The 22978-nt window shown below is 40.4% G+C and overlaps 1 protein-coding gene across 5 annotated transcripts in view; it reads left to right on the forward strand.

The window, feature by feature from the left end:
- The window catches only part of LOC105916024 (signal-induced proliferation-associated 1-like protein 2), a 132351-nt gene that overhangs the window by 40979 nt on the left and 68394 nt on the right, over positions 1-22978 (forward strand). For all 5 annotated transcript variants that reach the window (XM_036126535.1, XM_012850317.3, XM_036126532.1 and 2 more), the window contains exons 2-4: positions 2493-4227; positions 11289-11422; positions 14537-14725. In XM_036126535.1, coding sequence (XP_035982428.1) covers positions 2721-4227; positions 11289-11422; positions 14537-14725 — 1830 coding nt within the window. In that variant the 5' untranslated portion in view covers positions 2493-2720. The remainder of the gene's footprint in view (positions 1-2492; positions 4228-11288; positions 11423-14536; positions 14726-22978) is intronic.

Here is a 22978-nt window from a genome sequence, read left to right on the forward strand (position 1 = left end):
GTCCAGATGTTCGTTTATTGATCTATAACTTAACCAGTTATTTTGACCCAAGATAACTTTTGTTGCACTACAGCCATAACATTATGCTGCTCCAATGTGGGGTTAGCTAGGTCAGGAAAGCTTCTCTAGTGTTGTTTTAACTTAGTTTTTTTTTTAAGACATATCTAGCTCAGCATGTTCAGTGATAAACAAACATCTTTCTCCTGCTGGCTGTTCTTCCTGCTGAGCCGTTGGTTGGGATGCTAGGCTAATGTTGGAATCTTTATTACCTATTTTGGTCTAATTTAATAAGTCACCTCGGAACATATTTCATTGCAGTTCCTGTTAACCCTGTGTGGACAAAACATGTAGAAAAAGTTCTCCTGCTTCATGAATTTAGTGCTTTTGAAGTGCTTTGGCAAATGATAGCACGGCTCCTCTGTTTTTGAATGACTCGAGGATTCAGCTACAAACATATTGCACTGCAGTTCCAGTCAATCATGTGCCTGACAAAACGTCACCTAATGTTCGGATTTTGAAGTGTCAGACTCATGTTGGCATGTTTACTCTCTGTGTTGAGATGACTCATTCATAATTTAGCTGATAATATATATGTAAGTGTGGTCTCTTACAAAAAGGTTCCCCTGCTTCATAAACCCATAGGTTTTTTATATGTTAGGCTAATCTTTGCACGTTTGTTGTGATTACACGTTGATCAATCGGCTCATAAGATATTTCAGAGTGGTTCTATTTATTCCTGTGTGATTTAAAACTCAAAGGAAAAGCTCTGATGCTCCATGAGCTCAGCTCTTTTGATGTGTTAGACCTACGTAAGCATGTTCTGTCTCACTCTGAAAAAAACAATACAGAAAAGTTTTGTCTCAGGCTGCATTAACTTTGCTTTAAACAGCATAAAAATGTAATGACCGGCGCTTCAGCTGCTCTCCGCATAGCTCTTCCTTATATGCACGAATGTTTGGGAAGACATCTGTGCGCAGTGCATCAAGCAGGTCACATAACACAGACAGGCAGGGGTCTGCAGCAGACCGCTGCTATTAAGATCACTGTGATAGGTGGAACATCTAAACTATAAATGTAAACACAGATTCGTTGAATCAATAAAACAACGTGTTTGGCTGGTTATATGACTCGTGTGATCAAATGTGCATTTATGGAAAAATGTTGCTTGCTGTATGCACAAGTTAATCTGCTGAGATGTAAAATTGGCGTTTGCACTGTTCCAGTGGATATTGGACACTTTAAAGCCTATTATGATCCATCCATTTGTGGAGGAGCGAAGGCAGCATGCACAAACTCACGTTAACACACAATAACTACCAAGATTCTTTTTAATTTTTTTTGCTGTGGTCCTATGTGTGTCATTAATAAAGTGCACTTACCTACTCACTAAACTTACAGCTGTGCAAGTTGTCCACACAAAAACAGCCTCTGCTAGTTAAATCTTTTGTAAAACACGGCCGTATGACATACAGACAGTAAACCAACAGCTGAAACTATTAATTATAAATAAAACTAAGTTATTTGGGACCTTGATTGCGATATCCACGGTATAGAGTGTTTTTTTTTGCTACTTTTCTGACTTCATTTCTGTTGTCCGCAAAATGAAGGAGATATATTCATTTTGAACATATTCCATTGGATATAGTGATTACATATCTGTAGAGGTTATGGAAAATAATTTAATCCATGTGAGCTTTAAAGGAGAACGTAATATTTAACATCTGGAAATTCCCAAGAACAAACAAAGCTGCCTTTCAAGGACAAGCAAACCAATGTTTGCTTCCCTTTTCTCTATCCTCGGATGTTCTGGTTAATAAGTAAAAAAAAAAAAAAAAAAAGCTGATATTAGCCTTTTGTCTGCCTATTTCCTTATTTTCCTATCATATCTGACCACACAATGTTGAGCAAATATTGTCTTCTGCTTTTACCTCTGCAATAAAACCTGGTCAGCTACTGCATTTTGAGTTCTGCTTTGCCATTTCTTTCTGCTTTAAAATCTTCCCCACACAGTTTGCATATTGAAACCCTCTGGACCAAATAAATTTGACAAAAGCATTTGTTCTTTATAATCTGTTGGGTTTTTGATGGTGCGGGTGGCAGGAGCAGATATTAGCATGCAAACATTTGAGTGAACATCTGCCTCTTGTTACTGCAATTTGCTTCTTTGCCATCTGCTCAGTAATGGCTGCATACACCACCAACAATGTATATCTATCCAGCTATAAACCTATAATGGCACCCTCTCATCCCATCACGCTAATTAGCAGTATTTGGTGTAACAGACTACATAGTTCATAAATACAGTCACAATTGTACCCATTATAAGAGTGTACTATGATTTAGATCAGCAGTAAAATCATTTCTGCAGTTCAGCTAAATTTACCCTAATTGTAACTGGGAAGAAATGCTTTTGTGTTTAAAATTAACAACTCGCACTTGCTGTGTGCTGATTTTTGTCCTTTGTTTTTTTTTTTTTTTTATCTTTTCTGCAGATCCAACTCCTCCAACTGCCTTTCTGCCTCGGTGGCATGCTGTGAGAAGAGACTCCGCCGTTCCTGAGTGTCCTTGTCGTTCCGATGTGTCGATAGTGATGCCTGCCCAGTTTGAGTTATGACGACGGCTCTCTCTTTGACTCAGGAAAGGAGATCCCCCCTCCAGCCACATGACATGATGAAGACGCTTCCTGAAAGTTTGTTCTTCAAAGAATCCGTGAGCAGGATATGAGTATTTTGAGTCCTGGGACAGATAACAAATCAACCCTTGTGGGAATTGCGGGAGGCCCTGAAGAATACTCCAAAGCCATGCAGTCAGAGGAGTTATTCAGCAGGAAACTCAAAGCCTTGAATGGGAGTATGGGGCCACCCGCCTCCAGCATGCAGGTGAAACCTGACGGCGCGGGGAAAACAAACGGTACTCCTGCCATGCCTAAAATGGGCGTCAGGGCCAGGGTGACAGAATGGCCGCCTCGGAAAGACGGCTGGGACGTACGGCCTTCACCCAACTACCAGAGTGTCATTCCGGTTTTCCAGAACGGACAGCAGGATATTACTGTGGATTTATTAGAGCAAGGGGAGGCGGTGTGCGTTGAGGTGGACTACACTGACAAATACACACTCAGCGACATCCTCTGCCACTCTCCGTTAAAGGGTCTCCACCCTATCCGTCAGCGGAGCAACAGCGACGTCACCATCAGCGACATCGACTCTGAGGATATAATGGACCAGAACGCTGTCAATCCAAACACGGGAGCCTCTCTGCACCGCGAATATGGAAGCACGTCTTCCATTGACCGTCAGGGTCTTGGCGGGGATAGCTTCTTCACCATGCTCAGGGGCTACAGAGTCGACAACCTGGACCATCGGAGCATACCGCCTATGGGATTCCCAGAGCTGCTACGCTGCGACGCCTCCTTATCCCCGAGCTTACAGACGGCCGCACAGATCGCCAGGGGAGAGATAGTCCACATTCCAGGCTATGATTACATAGACACTTCTCTCCTCTACAGTCGGGAAAGGGAAAAGTCCTTTATGAGGCGTCTTAAATCAGAGTCAACAGAAACGTCTCTGTTCAGGAGGCTGAGGACCATTAAGAGTGAGAGCGATGCATTGAGACTGTCTATAGAGGACGATCGGCGACCCCTGAGCTTTCAGAAATGCTTTGCCCACTACGACGTCCAGAGCGTGCTTTTTAACATCAGCGAGGCGGTGGCGAGCCGAGCAAACCTGAGCCAGAGGAAAAACACCACCACTGGAGCTTCAGCCGCCTCAGCCGGCGTTGGGGCTGCGGCCGGCGGGGTGTTAGGAGGCGGGACCGTCGCCGGGGCTGGAGACGGTGGAGCTGCAGGGTGCAGCGGCGGATATCAACCCATGTTTGAGTCTCCACTTGGGAGCAGAGAGGATCTGAACCCCAAGGAGAACTTGGACGTGGACGAGGGGGACGGAAAGAGCAACAACTTGGTCCTGAGCTGCCCGCACTTTCGCAACGAGATCGGCGGCGAGGGCGAGAGGAAGATCTCCCTCTCCAGAGCCAACAGTGCCAACTACAGCGGCATGTCGGAGAGTTGCTCGTTCGAGTCGTCTCTCAGCTCCCACTGCACAAACGCAGGCGTCTCTGTACTGGAGGTGCCTCGAGAAAACCAGCCAATCCACAGGGAGAAGGTCAAACGCTACATCATCGAACACATTGATCTTGGAGCGTACTACTACCACAAGTTCTTCTACGGAAGAGGTAAGAGTTACCTAGAGCTGGGCGATATGGAAAAAATCATATATCACGATATGGACTATTTTATATCACAATAACGATATATATTGCAATATGCCCCTATTAAGTAAGTTTTCAGCAAATCTCTGAAAAATATGACAAAACATAATTTTTTATTTTTTTCCAACTTTATTTTGAAGTGACATTTATAGTACTGTCACAAATTACAAAAATAAATTGTAGTGCAGTAACATAAATACATAAAATGAGGTAGAGGTAGCGCTACAGTACCCTTCACATTTTTTTTCAAAATCCTACAGGTTTTTAAATTAAATTACCAAAATAAATAAATAAATAAATAAATAAAAGTGCACTAATGTTTAGTTTAAGTTTCGGAGTAGAAAAGCAAACATTTTTGAACGAACGTTAGTTACAAGTTTCTGAAATATTTAACCTTATAGTGCAAAGTTTGCATACCATAACGGCAATATAGATTATCGAAATTAAATAAATCCAGGCTGGATATACCTATAAACTGTTTAAGTTTTCTCATACGGGGTGCACCGTGATAATGACTCCGTTATCTTCGGCTGGCTATGATTTTTATTTTTGCAACTTCCCCCCGCTGTTTCACAGCTTGCTTTACCTCGCACTTTTTGGATCCTTATGTATTCTTTTTCGTGGTTCTTCTTTAAGTGATAGAAGAGGTTTGTCGTGTTGCCGTCGGGTGAGGGAACAGTCTTGTAGCATAGTTTGCAAATGACCGTTGTCTGCTCCGTGTCGGACTTCTTAAATCCAAAATGTAACCAAACCACAGACGTACCCCCTCTTTTTGGCAAAAGTGCTTCATCTTGGGTTGCCGGCGTAGCTGTCTCTGTTTGTTGCGACCACGGGTTTAAGACTTCAGCCTCCTGCGTCTCCATCTCTCAGCTCTCATGAGTTAAGTAACGTAAAGCATGTCGCAAACCCGCGTGTGAGTCAAAAGCCGTAAAGCAGCGTCATGTTGCAAAACCACAAGACGGCGCTTCTTTGTGAATTAAAAATAAATAAATCTTGTTTATCACTTATAAACTGTGTGTAGGCTACGTGACTACACTAATAAGTTTGTCGTAGTCTACATTGGGAAATATTTGCTTGAATACGAGATAAAATGGTGTTAGAAACGATAGAAACGATAGAATAGAATTAGCACTGTAGACACTTTTCTATCGTCCGTACGATATGTATCGTCCTATCGCCCAGCCCTAGAGTTACCAATGACTAATGGGTGTTGACACAGAAAGAGATCTTTCTGTAGGACCAGTTGAAATAACACCCAGAACAATAGTTGTCTTGTTGTTTGGTGCAAAGGTGTGCTTCGGCGGAGAAACATCCAGATCTTCTCTAGGATTTCGTTCCACTCCCAGCAAATAAACTATGATCAGTCATGTGAGAAGACCGAGGTGAATGAGAGGGTGTGTTGCAGCTGTTTCCCATAGGGACCGCTGGGGTGTGAGCACTCCTCACATGAAGCTTTAGGGTCAGGAGAACTATGCCAAGGTCCCGGTGTTCCTCATTAAAACACCTATTTAGCTGACACTGGAAATGCCATGTGACCTAGACCCATCACTGCGTTATACATCTGTTTTTCTCACCCGCTTGTACTTGCTGCTCGGAGCTGATTGAATAACTCGTTCTTAAGCCCGTCAAAAAAAAAAAACAGCTGCTTCACCTTTTACACTCATATGTGTGATCTGTTTCATAAAGATGCTCAGTGTGGCGTGACTGCATGTACCTTTTGATCTTGTCTATCTACATGGAGATGATGTTTCACTTGTCGCTTGTCCAATGACAGGTGGCGCTTTAACTGCTTATAGATCAATCGACAGTTCTCTGCCTTACTTTCTGTTTTACAGTGGCTTGCAAAAACATTCATAGTCCTAGAACTTATCACACTTTATGTTACTTTGACAAACCACGCTGTATTTTACTGGGATTTATGGGTTAGGCTAACGCTCCACAAATCTGACCCCTACGGGAGAATTACAAGACAGACATTGTTGAGAAGTCCCATTTACAGTTTACACATGTAGGGAACACGGTAAACGTATAAAATAAATTTCATTTGTCAGAGGAGACCAAAGCTGAACTTTCTAGTCAACATGTAAAGCTTGTAGCAAAAAAGTAAGACTACACATCACTATGAGACCCTTGACAGACCTTAGACTAGGGTGGACTACAGCCATAAATGGAAAGCAAAGAGCTACAATGGAATAGTTTGGATCAAAGCATATTTATGTTTGAATGGCCCAGTCAAAGTCCATACCTAAATATAATTAAGAATCTGAGGTAAGACTTTAAACTGGTTTCGCTTCACCTAATCTGACTGAATCTGAGCTATTGTGAAGGTGTTGGAGAAAACCATGTGTCGTTTTCCATCAACTTCACACATATTCACTACGTTGTGTTGGTCTATCACATAAAACCCCTATAGGATATATGAAAGTTTGTGTTCGCAACCTGACAAAAAAATGAATAATAGGCTATGAATAGTTTTGCGAAGCACTATGAATATTATCTAGTGGCTTTTTCAGAAGATTCCTTTAACAGAGTGTGTGAATTTAGCCCTTGCCCTTTCATTTCCGAGGTGTTTTATTGGATAGACAAGCTTGTCATCACCTGCACTTCACAACAAAAGCACACTCACATAAACTTGACCACGTGTCACGGTTTCATAGCAAGCTTTTATCAACCTGGGCTGAACATTGACCTTATTCAGTGTCTGCAGCTTTTCTTCCCCTGGCAACCGGGGTGTTTTACCCCGAGCTCTCCTAACGGGCAATATATGTTCTCAGAGCAAAAGGTTAACCTTTACTCTGTGCAGCCAGAATCGCACATTGCTCGTGGGAAGTTGCTGGGAGTTTTTTTTTTTTTTCAGTACAGGGAGTGTAAGCATAAAATAACAGGATTAGAAGTAGGTTTTTTATTTAAAGGACTTTAGCACCTTTTTGGGTCAACGGGAAAGGAGATAAAGCAGGAATAAATCCCAATTGACATGATTGTCAAGTAATCCATTTTGCAAATGGGCTGGAGAATCTGATGAGCACTAGGGAGATGTTAAAGAAATTGATTGAAAATAAGATTTTGGCCTCTTATTAACTCTACAATCGGCATACATTGCCCATGCCGTTCAAAACCTTGATCTTTAACCATATAGATCATTGCCCCTCAGCCCTCTGTTGCTCACGTGACACACATTTGTCAGGTAACCTGGTTTTGGATTCATGCACTGAATTTATAATTCATGTAAAAAATTTTTCATGTTGGTGACATAGATAAGTGTTGGCCTATTTACGCTTGTGCACTTCATGGCACATTTTCAAAACCTTCACGTCTTAACTCCCTGTGCGAATGTCAGAGCTATAGGTCCCTCCTGACATCTTTGTTTGTGGTCTTTTATATCCAGGTCTATCTCCCCAGCTTTAGCCCGGATTAGAGAGTGTTTGCTCAAGACCCTGCAGACCGGGCACACAGCTCCACTCCCTTCATGTTCTCAAGACACAAACGTATACACAGACACAGACTTATTGCTTCCTCTGGTAAAGATGTGTCAAATAATGTTTAATGCATTAGTCAGACTTCTTTTATTTTTAAAAAGCCATGAAAAGCCTGAACTTTGATATCATTTGCGGAATCTGGAAAGATATGGGGGAAAAAAGAAAATTAAAATGGGGTTTCTGTTTCCAGACATTATTTCTTATTCTTTTATCTAATGGATAAAAATTGCATTTTCTATCAAACGAGATGCATTTTCTAATTATATGTCCTTTATTTTTATTTGCCTAATTAAGCTTAAAGGAATAGTGGACGATGTTTATTTGGGTTCGAGTTCCAGGGGGATCACCTTATCTATTGGTTCTCCCACATGCCAATTATTGTGATGCTCTCATGTAACGCCAGTGTGCGTGCTTGTTCCTTGCTAGCTTCCTTTTCCTGCGCATGCACACTTTTAGTGTTTATGTGTCCAGTGAGCTTTAGTTTGAGCTGTTCATCATAGCTCCACTGCTCTTACCGTATACTTTAAAAATGGCTAAGAGTTGCAAGAAGCAAACTATCTTACAAGTCTTTGAGAAGAAGAGGAAGGCCTGAGAAGAAAAGAACAAAACCAAAGTGTATTTTGGAGATTCCTTCGTGCGATCATTCACCTATTGGCCGTTTCTTACCTAGATCTCTGAAAAAAATCGGCCACTATAACTTTAAAGGAGCAATAAGCTAAATTTCATTATTTTATATCAAAACTAAAAAATAGTTTTGTGAAGAACTAAAGGTATCTTTTTGGATGGACTATGGTTAAACGCCCGTGCTCGTACGTGGAAGTGAACAGCTGCCACTCAGGGCTTAGCCACTCCCTGCCCATAAAATGCCACAGCCAGGCACAAAATGGCGGAGAGCACCGCCAATCGGATCATAACGTTCTCTTGCTAACAGCATTTTAAAGTTATGAGTTATTTACTTCTTTAGTAGATATGTTCCTCTGAAAGATGATGCTGTTTTGCTGTGTTTTTATCCTTCGCAAATATGCGCATATGAGCCAGTGGGTGATAAGAGGAAATGAGTGCCGAGTGCTGGAGCGAGGTAGAGAAAGGCGTGGCTTGATAAACATCTTGTTTTTGTCCACAGACGGTGCTCAAGCTCCTCCTAGTGGTGAAATATCGCTTATTGCTCCTTTAAGTTTTGGTCGAACTCATTGATAATTTTGGGTTTTCACTGACAGGTGAATGCAGACCTTTAAAAAATGATGGTGTTGAGGATTTTTTATGTTGTCATGACCTCAGATCAGGATTTGACCTTTTTAAAATAATATGAAAGACAGGGTTTTCCTTTTTTGATCCTCATGGGGGAAACTAGGGCATTGTATTAGCACAAATACTAATAAACAGCCGATAAGATAATACAATAGCATAACAAAGTTGTAGTTGTTTATAAACTGGGTATGCTTAATCTATGGTCAATAAAGCATTGATGCTCCAAAATTGTTAAAATATTTACAAACTTAATAAAGGTATCACTATTTCCACAACATGTACAAAGTATGTAATTTAGTCCAGACCTATACAACACTTTAAATTTTAGACAAAAAGTTTGAAGCTCAACCAAGTGTTTATATTAAAGTTTTCACTGTACATTTTTTAATAAAGACAAGTGACCAGGTTTAGACCTTAGTGAAGACATCATGGGACTATTTTATCTGGTAGATCTATTTCTGGTAGATCACACTTGCAACCAGCACATTAGATTATTACAAAAATTACTTTGCTGATTATCATCTTGACCTGTTGGAGGAAGGGATAATTGTGCATAGACAAATAAAGACTAACTGATCATTTCAGTGTCAGAAAGCCCATAAAAACAAGGGCAGTCAGACCTTCGTATCTTGTCTTTTTTTGTGGGAACTGTGCAGTTTTGGGAGGTTTTCTGGGAACTATGAATGTTACCAGGGAATATCCTGTTATATCTGCTCATCGGTATTTTGAGATGGATTTCACAGATCAGTGGTTCGCCAAACCTATTATTGAGAGATTGTGGACCAAATATGTGAGACGTCTGGCACCTCACTGTTCACATAACCTGTCATTGAACTAATGGCAGTCCCTCCTATAATCGTCTGACTCTGTCGGATACTTAATTCAGAATTTATCCAAATCTCCCTTTATCGACGGCTCATTGAAATTGCTTGCCGAGTTCATCCAATAATCCTGTCCATCAACTATACCTGCTTAATCTCGTCTGGGTTTGTGGGAGGGCGAAGCCGGCGGTAAGAGGTTTGGACTGAGACTCTGAGCGACGTTGTTACATTTGACCTGTGTATTACAGTGCTAACATAAATACACACAAAACCATACACCCCAATGTGACAATGGCCTAGCCCAAAATTCAACTGGGAATCTGTGTAAAGACTTGAAGATTGCTCTCCATCAAATCTGACTGAATTTAGACTAAGCAAAAGGAAAAACTGTCAAAAGGTTCAGTCACTAGATGCCGTAAGATACTTTGCTCCTTCATCTGTGGCACAGTTTTTAAGCACTGTTGCCTTGGACTTAACATATTTAAATGGGTACAGAAGGACCCTGACCCCTTGTGAGGTTTAATCTGGCTTCTTCCCAGATAAATTATCTTAATTTATCACTAAAATTGCCCTTAGTTGTTTAGTATGTGCTTGCCTGGTTGATGACCTCTGTGTACCCTGCCTTTCACCCCTTTGACCGTTGGGATTAGGCACCAGTCTGCCGTCTGACCCTGCAGGGATTAAGCAGGCAGAGAAAATGGAAACGCAGTAATCTGATTTGTAAACAAGTCTATATAATAGTATGAAATGAGGCATGGCCGAATATGCAATACTTATACAATAACCGTAGTTTTGCTGTATTTACCCAATGATTCAAAACACAAATCTTCTATTGTTCTAATTGTTTTGTTTAAAACATAATTGCTGCTAAAATAATAAAGCGCATTGATTTTTAAACCTACAATCATGTTCTCTTCATTATATCATTTGTTTTGCATTTCATACATAGTCTTAAATGAAAACAGAAAATATACCCCCACAAAGTAAAGTGGAGTTTTCAAGTGCGTATTGTTTTAAATATCATAGCTTTAGCTGTACTGCTCTTTATAAAGTAACACAGGCGTAAACAGGCTGATGTTAAATGGTTGGTTGGGCTATCTACTCCGGTGCGGTCTGCAGTCAGTTATTTAACAAATGTCTAGCAAAGTGAAGCGTGTTGCTGCTTGAATTTATCTAGTTTAGTAGTTGTCTTGTCAGCCATCTGCCTGGTCTGTGTGCAGAAACATGTAGGGGAGGGGACATGGTGCACCCCTCTTCAGTTTTTAGAGGGGGAAGAAAGCTCTTCACTCCAACACTCTCTTTCACATCTCATCATAAGGACATAAAATTGTATGAACAATATAGTTTTTTTATTTTTAAAACTTTTTCATCATCATTTTAAAACCTTAGTATGTATTGATATTCGTAACTAACCCTTGTCTAATCATGAAAAACATGATATGGTCCTTTAACAGTGCATGGTTTTTGGTATTGTCTGCAGAGCACCAAAACTATTTCGGGGTGGACGAGAATCTGGGTCCCGTGGCGGTGAGCGTTCGCAGGGAGAGGCTGGACGACGGAAAGGAGAAAGAAGGGATGCAGTTTAACTATCGGATCACATTCAGAACCAGTCAGGTAAGAAAATCATCCCTTTGTTCGGATTATAAAAAGGGTTTCACTGCCGCCTGCAGCCACAGGAGGCCGCAGGGTTGAAACAATGTGTTCGTATGAGTTAGAGAAGGTCGGCATGGTGAAAGATGGAGAGATCTGTCTAGTCTAGGGGTGGGAAATTTGGCAAAAGTTTTATGTTGTGATATTTTTTCATAGCTTAATTATGACCATGATTTTATCAAAATCTGTTACGTAAAAACATGACAGAATTTAGGTCAAAGAGCATCTCTAAACCAGTTAAACTCTGTTTCTGTTGATCTTCCAAGTTGTGTCAAGCATAAATAAAATTTTAGAAACACATTGACAAAATTAACGTCAGTTCATCTAAGTCAGGGGTGTCCAAAGTTAGGCCCGGGGCTGATTTTGTGTGGCCACTGATGGAAATTCAAGAATTGTATAAGTTTGGCCTCTCTGCACAGGTGGCTGATGCAGGTGGAGACTTTTTTTAACTCCAAAATATTCCCAACATACTGAAATCATCTTAATAGTATTGGTCTATTAATAACCATGCAGGCTTTTTATTCTCTTTAGTTTTATAGAAGATAGGACCACATCTATCCGGTAACTTTTACTTTTGTTGCTAAGAATAGACTGAAATTTAAAACTTGGGATCTGCAACGATTTACACATCCCATTGCAACAAAAACAATCTTACTATTTATTTGTTTAATTGAAATACTGAATGCTTAAAAATAGTGAATGCTTAATTTTTTTGTTGCCCAATTAAAAAAAAAAGTTATAGCGTAAAAACATATCTTTTTTTGGCCTGTGAGTACTTTTGACCAGCATGACAAAAGGTTTGGACACCACGGACTAATCAGTTTAAATTTAGCACAAATGCACCAAAGGAAAGGAGAACTGACAAATAAATGACAAGACCTTAATCTTTTCATATCTTTCCTTTGATCTGATGAGACTAAATTTGACGTGTTCTACCATATCTACATACAGCGGAGGGGAAAATGGGGAGGCAACAAAATCTCAATTGTGAAGTATGACATTATGTTATATTAGGTCCTTTTACCCCGAAAAAGCAAACACACACTGAATACTTCTTTTGTAGAAACAGAAAATCTACAACACGTTTAATCTAAATAAGCCAGAGAAATGGTTTACAGATTTTCAGCTGAGGGTCTTATAATACCATTGTGGGGACAAAAGGAATGAGAAAGAGCCTCAAATGATAATTACGTCAGCTTATTATAGATCGGCAGGGACACGTCTCTGCAAGAGTGGTACGCCCCTCACATGTTGTCTGTAGAAAAGGTGTCAGACTGTTGGATGGCATGGAGTCAAGTTTATCCAGGTTTATGGGCTGCTACGAGATAACTGGCTGTTTGTTTACCAGTCTTTAGCCATAACCAGTAACCTGTAGCTTCATGTAATGTTTTGCTTCAGGAGGGACCGGTGCAATTCACATAACGATGGCATTATAAGGAAAAAGCATTATGTCAAGATGTTGAAGCAACATCCCAATACATCACTCAGGAAGTTGGATATTGGCTGCAAATTGACCTTCGAATTAGACAATGACCCTGAGCAAAGTGCCAGATTAGTTACAGAATGGCACAAGGGCAACAAAGTCAACGTTTTGAAAGTGGCCACCAAAGAAACTTGATCTCAGGCTCATAGAAAATCTGGGGTCAGAGCTGAAAAGTTGAACTGGACAAGCCAGGCTACAAACCTGACGCGGTGACAGCAGTTCTCTCAGCAGGAACAGGACAAAATTCCAACTAACGATTGTAAGAGGCTTGCATCCAAAATGTTTGACGCAAGTTTTCCAGCTTAAAAGGCAACTCTACAATATATTAAGGAAGTGTATGTAAACTTCAGAATGTGAAGTAAGTTTAAGAATATCAGCAAAGAATAATTGTACTAATCCTAAGTGAAAGTGGAAAAAGTTTAGCGAGACGGAGATTAAAACAAATGGTATTTAATACTGTGTATGTGAATATCTGGTTTCAGCTATATGTGTGATCTGTTATGTAAATTTCAAAATCAGTGACATCAAATAGCACAAGCTCTAAAAAGGGTGCGTTTTACTTACAACAACGTTTGTAGTTCAAAAACTCCTATATTGTATTCAGCATGTTAAGGTCATTCAGCTTAGGGCTCAGTCATGCAGTGCAAGAAAATCTGCTCCGAGCTCCCCGATTGTGTCCGGCCGTCCCGGTCAGCCATGCGAGCACCGGAGCCGTCAATCAGAGTCGCTCGTGATCATCTTCGCTTCCTCCGTCCCTTTAGCGCACACCCAGGCGTGCACGCACATACACTCGCGGCGCGATTAATCCAAAAAAAAAAAGAAAAAGTGAGAGACGCGCAGCCTGAGCGTCCCTGGTGTACGGAAAGCGTTCCTTGATTGATGCTGGTTGGTCTCACTCACTGAATTATTCAGGTGCAACAGATGTGTCAGGCAGAGAAATGTCACCGATATCCAGCACCGTTCTCGATTTGAAGCACGGCTGCCATGATGAAACAATGTATCTGGGTCATGGTAGCCACGCAGGCTACATGCAGACAATGTTTTAACTTCCCAGCCACTGCTGCGTCTGTTTGGGTTAATTCCTCTCATTTAGCCCCAATGCCCTGTCTGACTGTCTGTAACACTGCCTCTCTCTCTCTCTCTCTCTCTCTCTCTCTCTCTCTCTCTCTCTCTCTCTCTCTCTCTCTCTCTCTCTCTCTCTCTCTCTCTCTCCCTGCCGCACCAAAGTCTGTTAAGTAATCTGCTTTTCAGAAAGCCTCGCTGTCAGATGGCCATTGAGTGCTGACACTAATGTCCAGAGTCTGTGTGGACGGAAATGATGTTCCAAACAACAGCGTTCCTTTTTTTTTTTCTAACTGGCCCATTAATAGGGTTAACAGTGTAAAATCCCTTACCATGTATTGCCCAGTTAGTCTGCGTTAATTATTTAAAATCTGACTCTTCAATGTGGTCCAGAGGCTTTATACAAGAGCAGCCAGCCAGAACGACACATGCAAGAGAAGACCCCGGCTGTTACATACCGGCGACGTCAAACTGTGCATGACACTCTGCAGATTGCTTCAGCAAAACTCTTGATTGTTTATCTTTTCCGTCAGCTGACCACCCTCCGTGGAGCCATCCTGGAGGATGCCATTCCATCCACGGCAAGGCATGGAACGGCCCGCGGCCTGCCGCTTAAGGAGGTGCTGGAATATGTCATCCCTGAGCTGAATATCCAGTGTCTGAGGCTGGCCCTCAACTCTCCCAAAGTCCCAGAGCAGCTCCTCAAACTGGATGAGCAAGGGGTGAGTAGACAGACATCACGTTACAGTCAGGGTCATGATTGCTAACACAGATACGGCGTGCTCATGATGGTAACAGCACTGAATTGGTCAGAGTTTTTTTGGGAAGATATGGACGGTTTTGCTTAACCAGTCATGTTCTAATTGTCTTTTTTTTATTTAAGACACATTTAATCAAAAAATAAACAAAACTATGCAATTTACTACATTTCTTTTGCAGGTTTTGTACTTGCTGGTCGTTTCCTATCTGAACTAGATATATGCAGAGGCAAGCATGCATACTGTGGCCAGTAAATGTAAAACAATTTGTACCTATTTTTCTGTCAAATACAAATTGTAGAAATTATCAAAAAGTTAAGGGAAACATGGGTCCTCACTGCAAACTGTGGCTCCTGATTAAGCCGAGGAACACGTCAGGAGAATCGGGGAGAGTTCTCATTTGTAACGGCAACCCTAAAATAACATGCTGTGGATTTATTTTGTTCCTCACTCCAGATGATATAGTTATTCCTCGATGCCTCACCCAAAGCAGTTTGACCTATTCCAGTTTCACTCAAGACCTACAATACAATATGAAGATGTAACATCATTAATTGATCCATTTTCTATATCAGCTTAACCCATGCAGGGTCGCGAGGGTTTGGTGTTTATTGAGGCGGGGTACACCCTGGACAGGTCGCTAGTCCATTGCAGGGCATTACAAAGACAAATTGACGCATGGACTTATTCAGACCTAAGCGCTATCTAAATTAGCAAATGAACTTAACATGCATGTTTTTTGAAGAACATGTAACCGCACATGCACAAGTAGAACATGCAAAATCCATGCAGAAAGGCCCCTGGTCAGGATTTGAACCCAGGACCTTCTTGCTTCAAGGCAACCTTGCTAACAACTACCCCAGCATGAAGCCATAAAAAGGAAGAAAAAAAAAAAAAACAGCATTCAAATTGTTTTACCCTTCCCTGCCTGAGTGATTAATTATTTATATTTGAAGAAGAAGGGACGTCCCACCGGATGTGTGAGAGGGCTACGGCTGTGAAACTGGGATTTATGATCATTTCAAAACAAAAGACAACTCATTGATATTTTCAATGATGTTTGGCATCTTATATCTGTGATTAGCAAGGTTAGCGTAGCTAGCATTAGTAAAGCAGCAGTGTCCTTATCTATTCCCAGATAATATAGATTATGACCTTAACTCTGGAACCTGACTTGATTTATTTAAAACCCTTTGCTTATAATGAAAAGAGCCAGCTTTGAGTTTTCTTCACAAACTAGCAACTTCCACACAGATGAGGGACACAATGGTACGTTCACTCATCAGGAGAAAAAAAAGTATATGATTTTTTGAGTTTCCAGCAGTTTGGGTACTGGTCTGGGCTGGTCAAGCTAAAAATGTTCTAATGTTCTGCTGATATCTCGGTGCAACTCTAACACGGATAAACATGGCCAGATTTGACCCAAATGCAGGCATAACGCTTAATTTAGATGTGGAGAAACTGCTTTGATACAGAGAGAGACACTGTTTGCTTGATATCTCTATTTTTGAGCTGGTCTTCCTGTGCATGCAGTTTGACAATAAAACCTCGGGGCCGATTTTGATTATCACACATTTGGCATGAGCACAGTCTTTGTGACTCTGCCCCTCAGTTCAGGCTGCAATTGGTCTAGAATCAATTGAGGGTTTGTTTTTGTTTTTTTGCTCAAATATTGCAAGCAATTTCCTAAAATGTTAAATGTTGCCATGAGAAAAGTGCAATCATAGCCTGATCAGTCTACATTGATTTTTGGTTTCATTACTAATGATGAAAAAGTTAATAAAACTGCACAGTTGGCTGAGTTGGACAAATAAAACAACAACAATAATAATAACAATGCAGACTGCTGTTTTCATGCATAATACCGACAATACAGAGATTAGAACATTTATTGAAATCCGACAAGCTTTGCAAATATCAGCAGTATATCTTTGGCATGCCTGCTGTCTGTTGCAGAAGGACTAGTAAAAATAACTTTCTTTTATTAGCTTACTTTCATTAAAGAGGTTAACGTTGTGTTTTTTAGGCGGAGGAGGGTGTCATCTTAAAGCCTTTCTCCTTGAACTGCTAATAACGCCGAAGGTTGTCTTCAGTCACAGATTCATTGTCTGATCTTAGGGGCTTTCATTTCTCATCTAATGAAACTACAAGATGGCAGCGGGAGTGGGAGCATTAGTCGTGTTTTACTATCAGGAAATCTGCTGCTTATTAGTCTAATTGCTTTCATTAGTGTGTGCCCATCATTCGAGCTGACAAGGGAAAGGCTCTCATTATAGAAGTGTCCACCAAGCTCGTCTTTGTTTCTTCAGATTTCTTTTTTTTTTTTTTTTTTTTTACATTTCTGCTGAGAGAGTCCATTCTAAAGCAAATGAAAAGCAGCCAAGTTTAGAGATTTTGCATGTCATTATCAAGTCAAATGACTTGGTAAATGAGTGCACAGAAGAGACTCCTTACGCAAGACACCTAGAAAGTTTCTGCAAACACTTTCAAGTAATCAAAGTGAAACTGGCACCTCCATTAGGAAGGGGCAAAATGTGATAAAATATTGTACAGACGTATATTCAGAGTAGCTAATTAAGGCTTAAAGCTCCTCTAACTGACCTTGGTTCTTACTTACCTCAACCCAAAAGTCCAGCGAAAACAAACTTTTGCTTTGGACAATAATATTGTGGCAACTTACTGGTTTAATCAGTAATATCATCATTAGTGGAAATGTATAATCTCCCCAGAACCCCTTTATGCAGACCAACTGGACCTAATCTACACCTTTAATTTATTTATAAGAAGAAGTCAGTATCGCACCAGATGAGTGCAAGACTTCTTTTTATCATTCGTGGAAAACCAAATCTTTTTTGTGTGGACATACATTACTTAAGAGATGTTATGGTACAGCTGTCTGTTTAATGGTTTTTCTTGCTGGGTGAGTTAAAAGAGCCCTGAAGCGAGATGGTATTCCCAATAGCTCCATAATCACAAAGAATCTTCTCCTACAAGTCCGGGCTTGCAGACCCCGCCGCAATTTTCCGGGGATATAAGGAGAAACTGGAGCATATGCGAATATGTTTTGAATCTCAGTGACTGAACTGATTATGCACAGATGGCCTGGAAAAAAGCATAAGGCTGTTTAATCTGAGAGGAGATGTTTCCATGATGGGTACCGTTCACATTTGAACCGATACCCGGTACTTGGGAATCAGTACCGGTACTTAATCTTACCTGTTTTCGGTACTTTTGCGTGTTTATGTAGTATAATAAATGTTAGTACTGTTAGTAATGTCTTGATGGTCAATGTGAAAAAAACTATATGATTTATTTATTGAACTTGCAGGTGTCTAGAATTTTACAGCACATGGTATCGTTTGTTATATATAATCAAGAGTTCTTTATCTTTTGTACTCAAAATATTAAGCAGTTGTACTTTTTAAACACCCTTGTTTATTTTTTAGTTTACTTAACTATATATGCATATATATATATATATATATATATATATATATATATACATATATATATATATAGTTAAGTAAACTAAAAAATAAACAAGGTTGTTTAGTAACTTCCTATTCATGTTTTTTTTTCTGCCTTGACTGAAACTGCCAGAGAAACCCAAGTTATAGCAGAAACCCTCACAGCTTTATAAATAGTTAAACAGTTCAGCTATTAAGTGTAATTTATATTTAAATCTGATTTGTTCCACCAGTTCAAGAGAGCAATCTACCACCTGCTGGGCTTGTTGTTGCAGCCCACTAAGTTTGATTCTTATATATGGAAATTGAACCTTTTAGACTAGTTGGCCATGATGTTTACTTTTCTGATATTGTTCCAGCTGAACGGATTTGAAAACCATCCGCCCCGTTTATTCAGTTTAACAGATGAGTCGCAAAGCAACAGACGTAACAATAATGTTCTCAGGAATGTACATTTAATTTGTAAAAATTTACAATAATAGTTTCCACAGAGTTTTGGCAACAACAACAAAGTGTATCCCCTGTATGTTATAAAAAAAAAAAGAAGTATGTCTGATTCTGATTCTGATGTTTAAGACATTGTCTGTTACTGATTTTGGTTATAATGGAGATGGACAAGCATGTGATCAGCCACACAGAGGCATTAATAACTGTAAATTATTGTTATATAGATTGAAATTACGAGAGGGAAAGCTGAAAAACTGTAAATCGCAATGTTAATGCAATGTGGAGGCCAACAAATCTAAAGTTGTTGTTCTCCTAAAACTATTCCTGAGCCTCTTTGCTTCATGGCAGGGTGCATAATCCTGCTGAAAGATGTCAGCCAGATTAGAAAATACAGTTTCCATTATAATGTGATATATACATAGTCTGCAACAATGCTAAGGTAGGTGGTCAAAATAGCAAACAGATGGATGGCAGAACCCAAAGTTTCCCAGCAGAGCGTTGCCCAAAGCATCTGCCCTGGTCAGCTTGTCCTTTTCCCATAGTGCACCTTGACACCTTTCTCTCAGAACCAGCATTGACTTGGTACATGAGGAGTATGAGCCACAGCAGCTCATCTGTTGGATCAGACCACACGGGTCAGCCATCTCTTTCCCTCTGACTCAGTGAGCTTTGGCCGTCTACGACCCTGTCCACACTCTTCATTCCTTTGACCCATTCTGATACACGCTGACCCCTGCAGACACGTCTCAATTTGGTTGTCAGACTCACTCAGATCTTCGCCCCTTCTGTCTTTCCAGCGTCTAACGTCAACGCTTTAGACGGCGCTTACCGCCTGATATATCCCACCAATCAACAGGAGCCACGGTGAAGAGACCATTTGTGTTATTCGCTTCACCTGTCCATGGTCGTAATGTTTTGCCCGATCAGTACGTTCCCCTGTATCGTATGTGGCTCTTCCAGGCTTAAAGGAATTCATTATGTTCTGTGTAGGAACAGGTTCTGTCCCTCTCAGCCACATTGCTGCCGTTCATCCAACACTATGTCCAGGCAGGACTTCACAACCCACCATTTTTTCAATTCTGTCCTCAGACAAAGAGGGGGTCTGACGTTCTTCCTACTTTGCCCTACGTCTCATCTTCCTCTTCAGTCCATCTTACAAAGTGGTAAAAGCACGGTTCTGAAAAAGCCGACAGAGCTACCCAACAATGACAAGTGCCTTTTAAAGGGAGCAAAAGAGAAATCTTCTCATCTATGCCTTATGATCCTAAAACAAAGGATTAACTGTGCACTGCCATTTGCCATATAAAAAAAGAGTGTAAGCCTTCCATGAATTCTGTAAAAAGCCTTCAGACTTGGTGAGATGGTCCGAACACTCTCTATTGCCTCTCAGCAATTTAGACTCTAGACTAAAGAGCTGATCTAATCTTCAGTGGTACGTCCTTTCCTCCAAAATGTTCTGTTTATCAGTCTTTGGCAACTTCTTATCTAGATCAGTAGAATAAACTTTTAGTTAGTTTTTTTTTTTGGAACCCTTGCAGCCTTAGAAATAGATACACATGTTCTATAATTGTGTTTAAGACTCCAGTTTGATGATAAATCTGTTTCTTTGATGCCAAACGGTGTTTATAGCATCTCTGTGAAGGCGCTTATTACCATAGTGGTGATGAGAAACAAATGGAGCACTGCTGGGGGTTGAGGACATGATGCCCTGTGTGTTGAGTCACAATACGCTTTGGCTGAAACCAGCCATAACCCCCCCACCACCCCCCCAACCCCCAGGTAATTTTCTCCTCTAGATTTGGATAATTTGATTCTTTTTTTGACAAAACATTGGTTTCTTGCTTTGCTGTCCAGATGCCCCTCAGAGGTGGCTCGGCTCGCTTTATGACGGAAATGATTTGTGAAAGAGACATTAGAAATACTAATTGCCATGGGGTTCGCTGTGCAGTTTGGTTGCAGAGTAAGGAAAAAGAGCTTCAGGGCACTCTTTGTGTGTGTAATTTCTACAAGTGCCTGGCGCCCCTGAAGGTTATACCCTTGGCTTGGCTCTGGTGGCAAGGTTTTTTGGAGCTATTATTTCATTTTTTTTTTTTTTTGCAACATAAGTAGATTGCAGTGGAAGCAGATGTCACATTAGCGTTGCATGTTGTGCCAGGGCAATGCTGTATCCCCCAGGTGCCTCGTGGCTGTCTCCGGGGAACGGTGCTGCCCTCATTTCTCCATCCACCCAATGAGCATGCGGTATTTGTGTTTGTGAGTTTTAACCTCCGCAAAGATGAATGTGCAGTTTGCTCAACATACTTAAGAAAATGTCGACGATAACAAAATGTGGGGAATAAATAAGTCCCCTCTCCTCCTTGTAAGAAGCTGTTACTTTCTGAGAAAGAGATCTAAAATTTGCCCGAATAAATAATTCCTCCCTTCTCACATTTTGTCACGTTATAGCAACTAACTTCAATGTGTATAACAATGCGATCGTCCAACACAAAGCTGTGCATGTTTGTAAAGTGGAAGAAATGTTGTTTTTTCATCTAAAACATTTAAACGTGGTTGATTCAAATGTAAAATATGACACAAATGAAAATCGTTGTACAAAATTTTTTTTGGTACAACAATAAGCATTTGTCTTTCAATAACATCACTTTTTGCATTGTCTTCAGAGTCGTAGTAAAAAGGATCACATCTATCCAGGGACATTTACTCAAAAGCAAGCTTTGGTGCAAACCAATTTGCTTCCTATTAATTTATTAAACTTGGCTAAATACAGCAAGCGTTTCCAATGAAAGAATGCTGTTCATATTGCTGATAATTTAGTATTTATTTCTTCTTTTTTTTTAATGAGGCCCTAAATAATTAGCAAATTGATGGTTTTCTTTTCAAGGCAAGGCAACGTTTTTGTATAGCACATTTCAGTAACAACATAATTTCTTTTCATTAGGCAAATATTTTGTTTTTTTTAAGTTTTGGACCTAGAATGATGTAAACGTTCCTCTCTGTCAAAAAAATGCCGACTACATTATTTGTTTGATAGAAATATTCATGCTTAGTTTTTGTTCTTTTTTATTATTGTTATTTGGTTGAGCAGTAAAAAAAACAATATGTATATAAGATATATATTTTGTAATTTTAGTTTTTTGAAAAAGTTTTAATCGGCTCGCAAGTAATTTGACTTGACATGTTTGGCCCAGATGAGAAAATGTTTGGACCCTACTGCCCTGAATAAAATCCAGAGCAAATATTTTGGCCTTATGAGTCAGCAAACAATCTACCGGTGAGTAATTTGAGCTCAGTATGCATACAGTTTCTCTGTGACGGTCTCAACGGTTCTTTGGCGAGCATTTCGGGAACAAAAGACATCAGACCAAAGAACACTGCAGGGATAAAGTTGTCGAAGAGCGGCAAAATTGTTGAAATGTTGAAAAGAAAGTTTTAAGACGTTTGCAGCAAACAAGTGGAATAAGGTGCTCCTTTACCAAAATGTAGCATTTTAGCTTATAAGCTAAATTATATAAATGCCAAAACTTCACATCACGTTGAAAACACCATCCTTACTGGGAAACAGGGTGGTGGCCACTTTATGCCGTGATAAAGCTTTTCTACATCTGGGACAAAAGAGTGTTCTTCTGTCTTACAAAAATGCATGACATCAGCTGATCTATCACCCAAAACCCCAGTAAAATACCTTAAAGTTTAGCTTTTATCACCAGGCAAAATGTGAAAAGGCTCCATACGGTACGAATAGTTCCCCGATGCGCTGTATCTGTTGGTGAATGTTGAGCTTAGGTGGCCGGGGTGTGTGTACTTTCCAAGCAGCAACAAACGTGCAGCAGTGGGTGAATGGGACCGTCTTTGCTTTTAACCAGGCTGCTTCGGGGTCAAGTAAGTCCTTATAATCCTAAATGAAAAATAGAAGACCACATCATGCAGTTTCCACCGAGCTGGAAGGTGTAACAGCTTCCCATCACAACGGGAGCAGACCCGCTGATGGAGGAGTCACCATGACAACAGTCTAGGGAGAGAACGCTGAGAACCGATAACCTGCAACCGGGGGGGGGCTGCGGGGAGCGATGGCTCAAATTGGTTTCAGTCTATAGATCATTTATTTCCTATCGCGCTGAAGGAAACCTTTTTGGTCTTGCAGGTTGACATTTTTAACTTCCTGGTCTGGCTGGAAATACTGGAGCACAGCTGCCAATCCTGAGGCTGTGCTTGTATGGTTCTTTTTTTTTATGTAAAGTTTTATGTAAAATGTGTCATCAAAAAAAAATAAAAAAAATAAACTTTGCTGCAATAAATCCATGTC

The sequence above is a fragment of the Fundulus heteroclitus genome, chromosome 22, assembly GCF_011125445.2.
Source record: "Fundulus heteroclitus isolate FHET01 chromosome 22, MU-UCD_Fhet_4.1, whole genome shotgun sequence".
In the NCBI taxonomy this organism is placed as follows: domain Eukaryota; kingdom Metazoa; phylum Chordata; class Actinopteri; order Cyprinodontiformes; family Fundulidae; genus Fundulus; species Fundulus heteroclitus.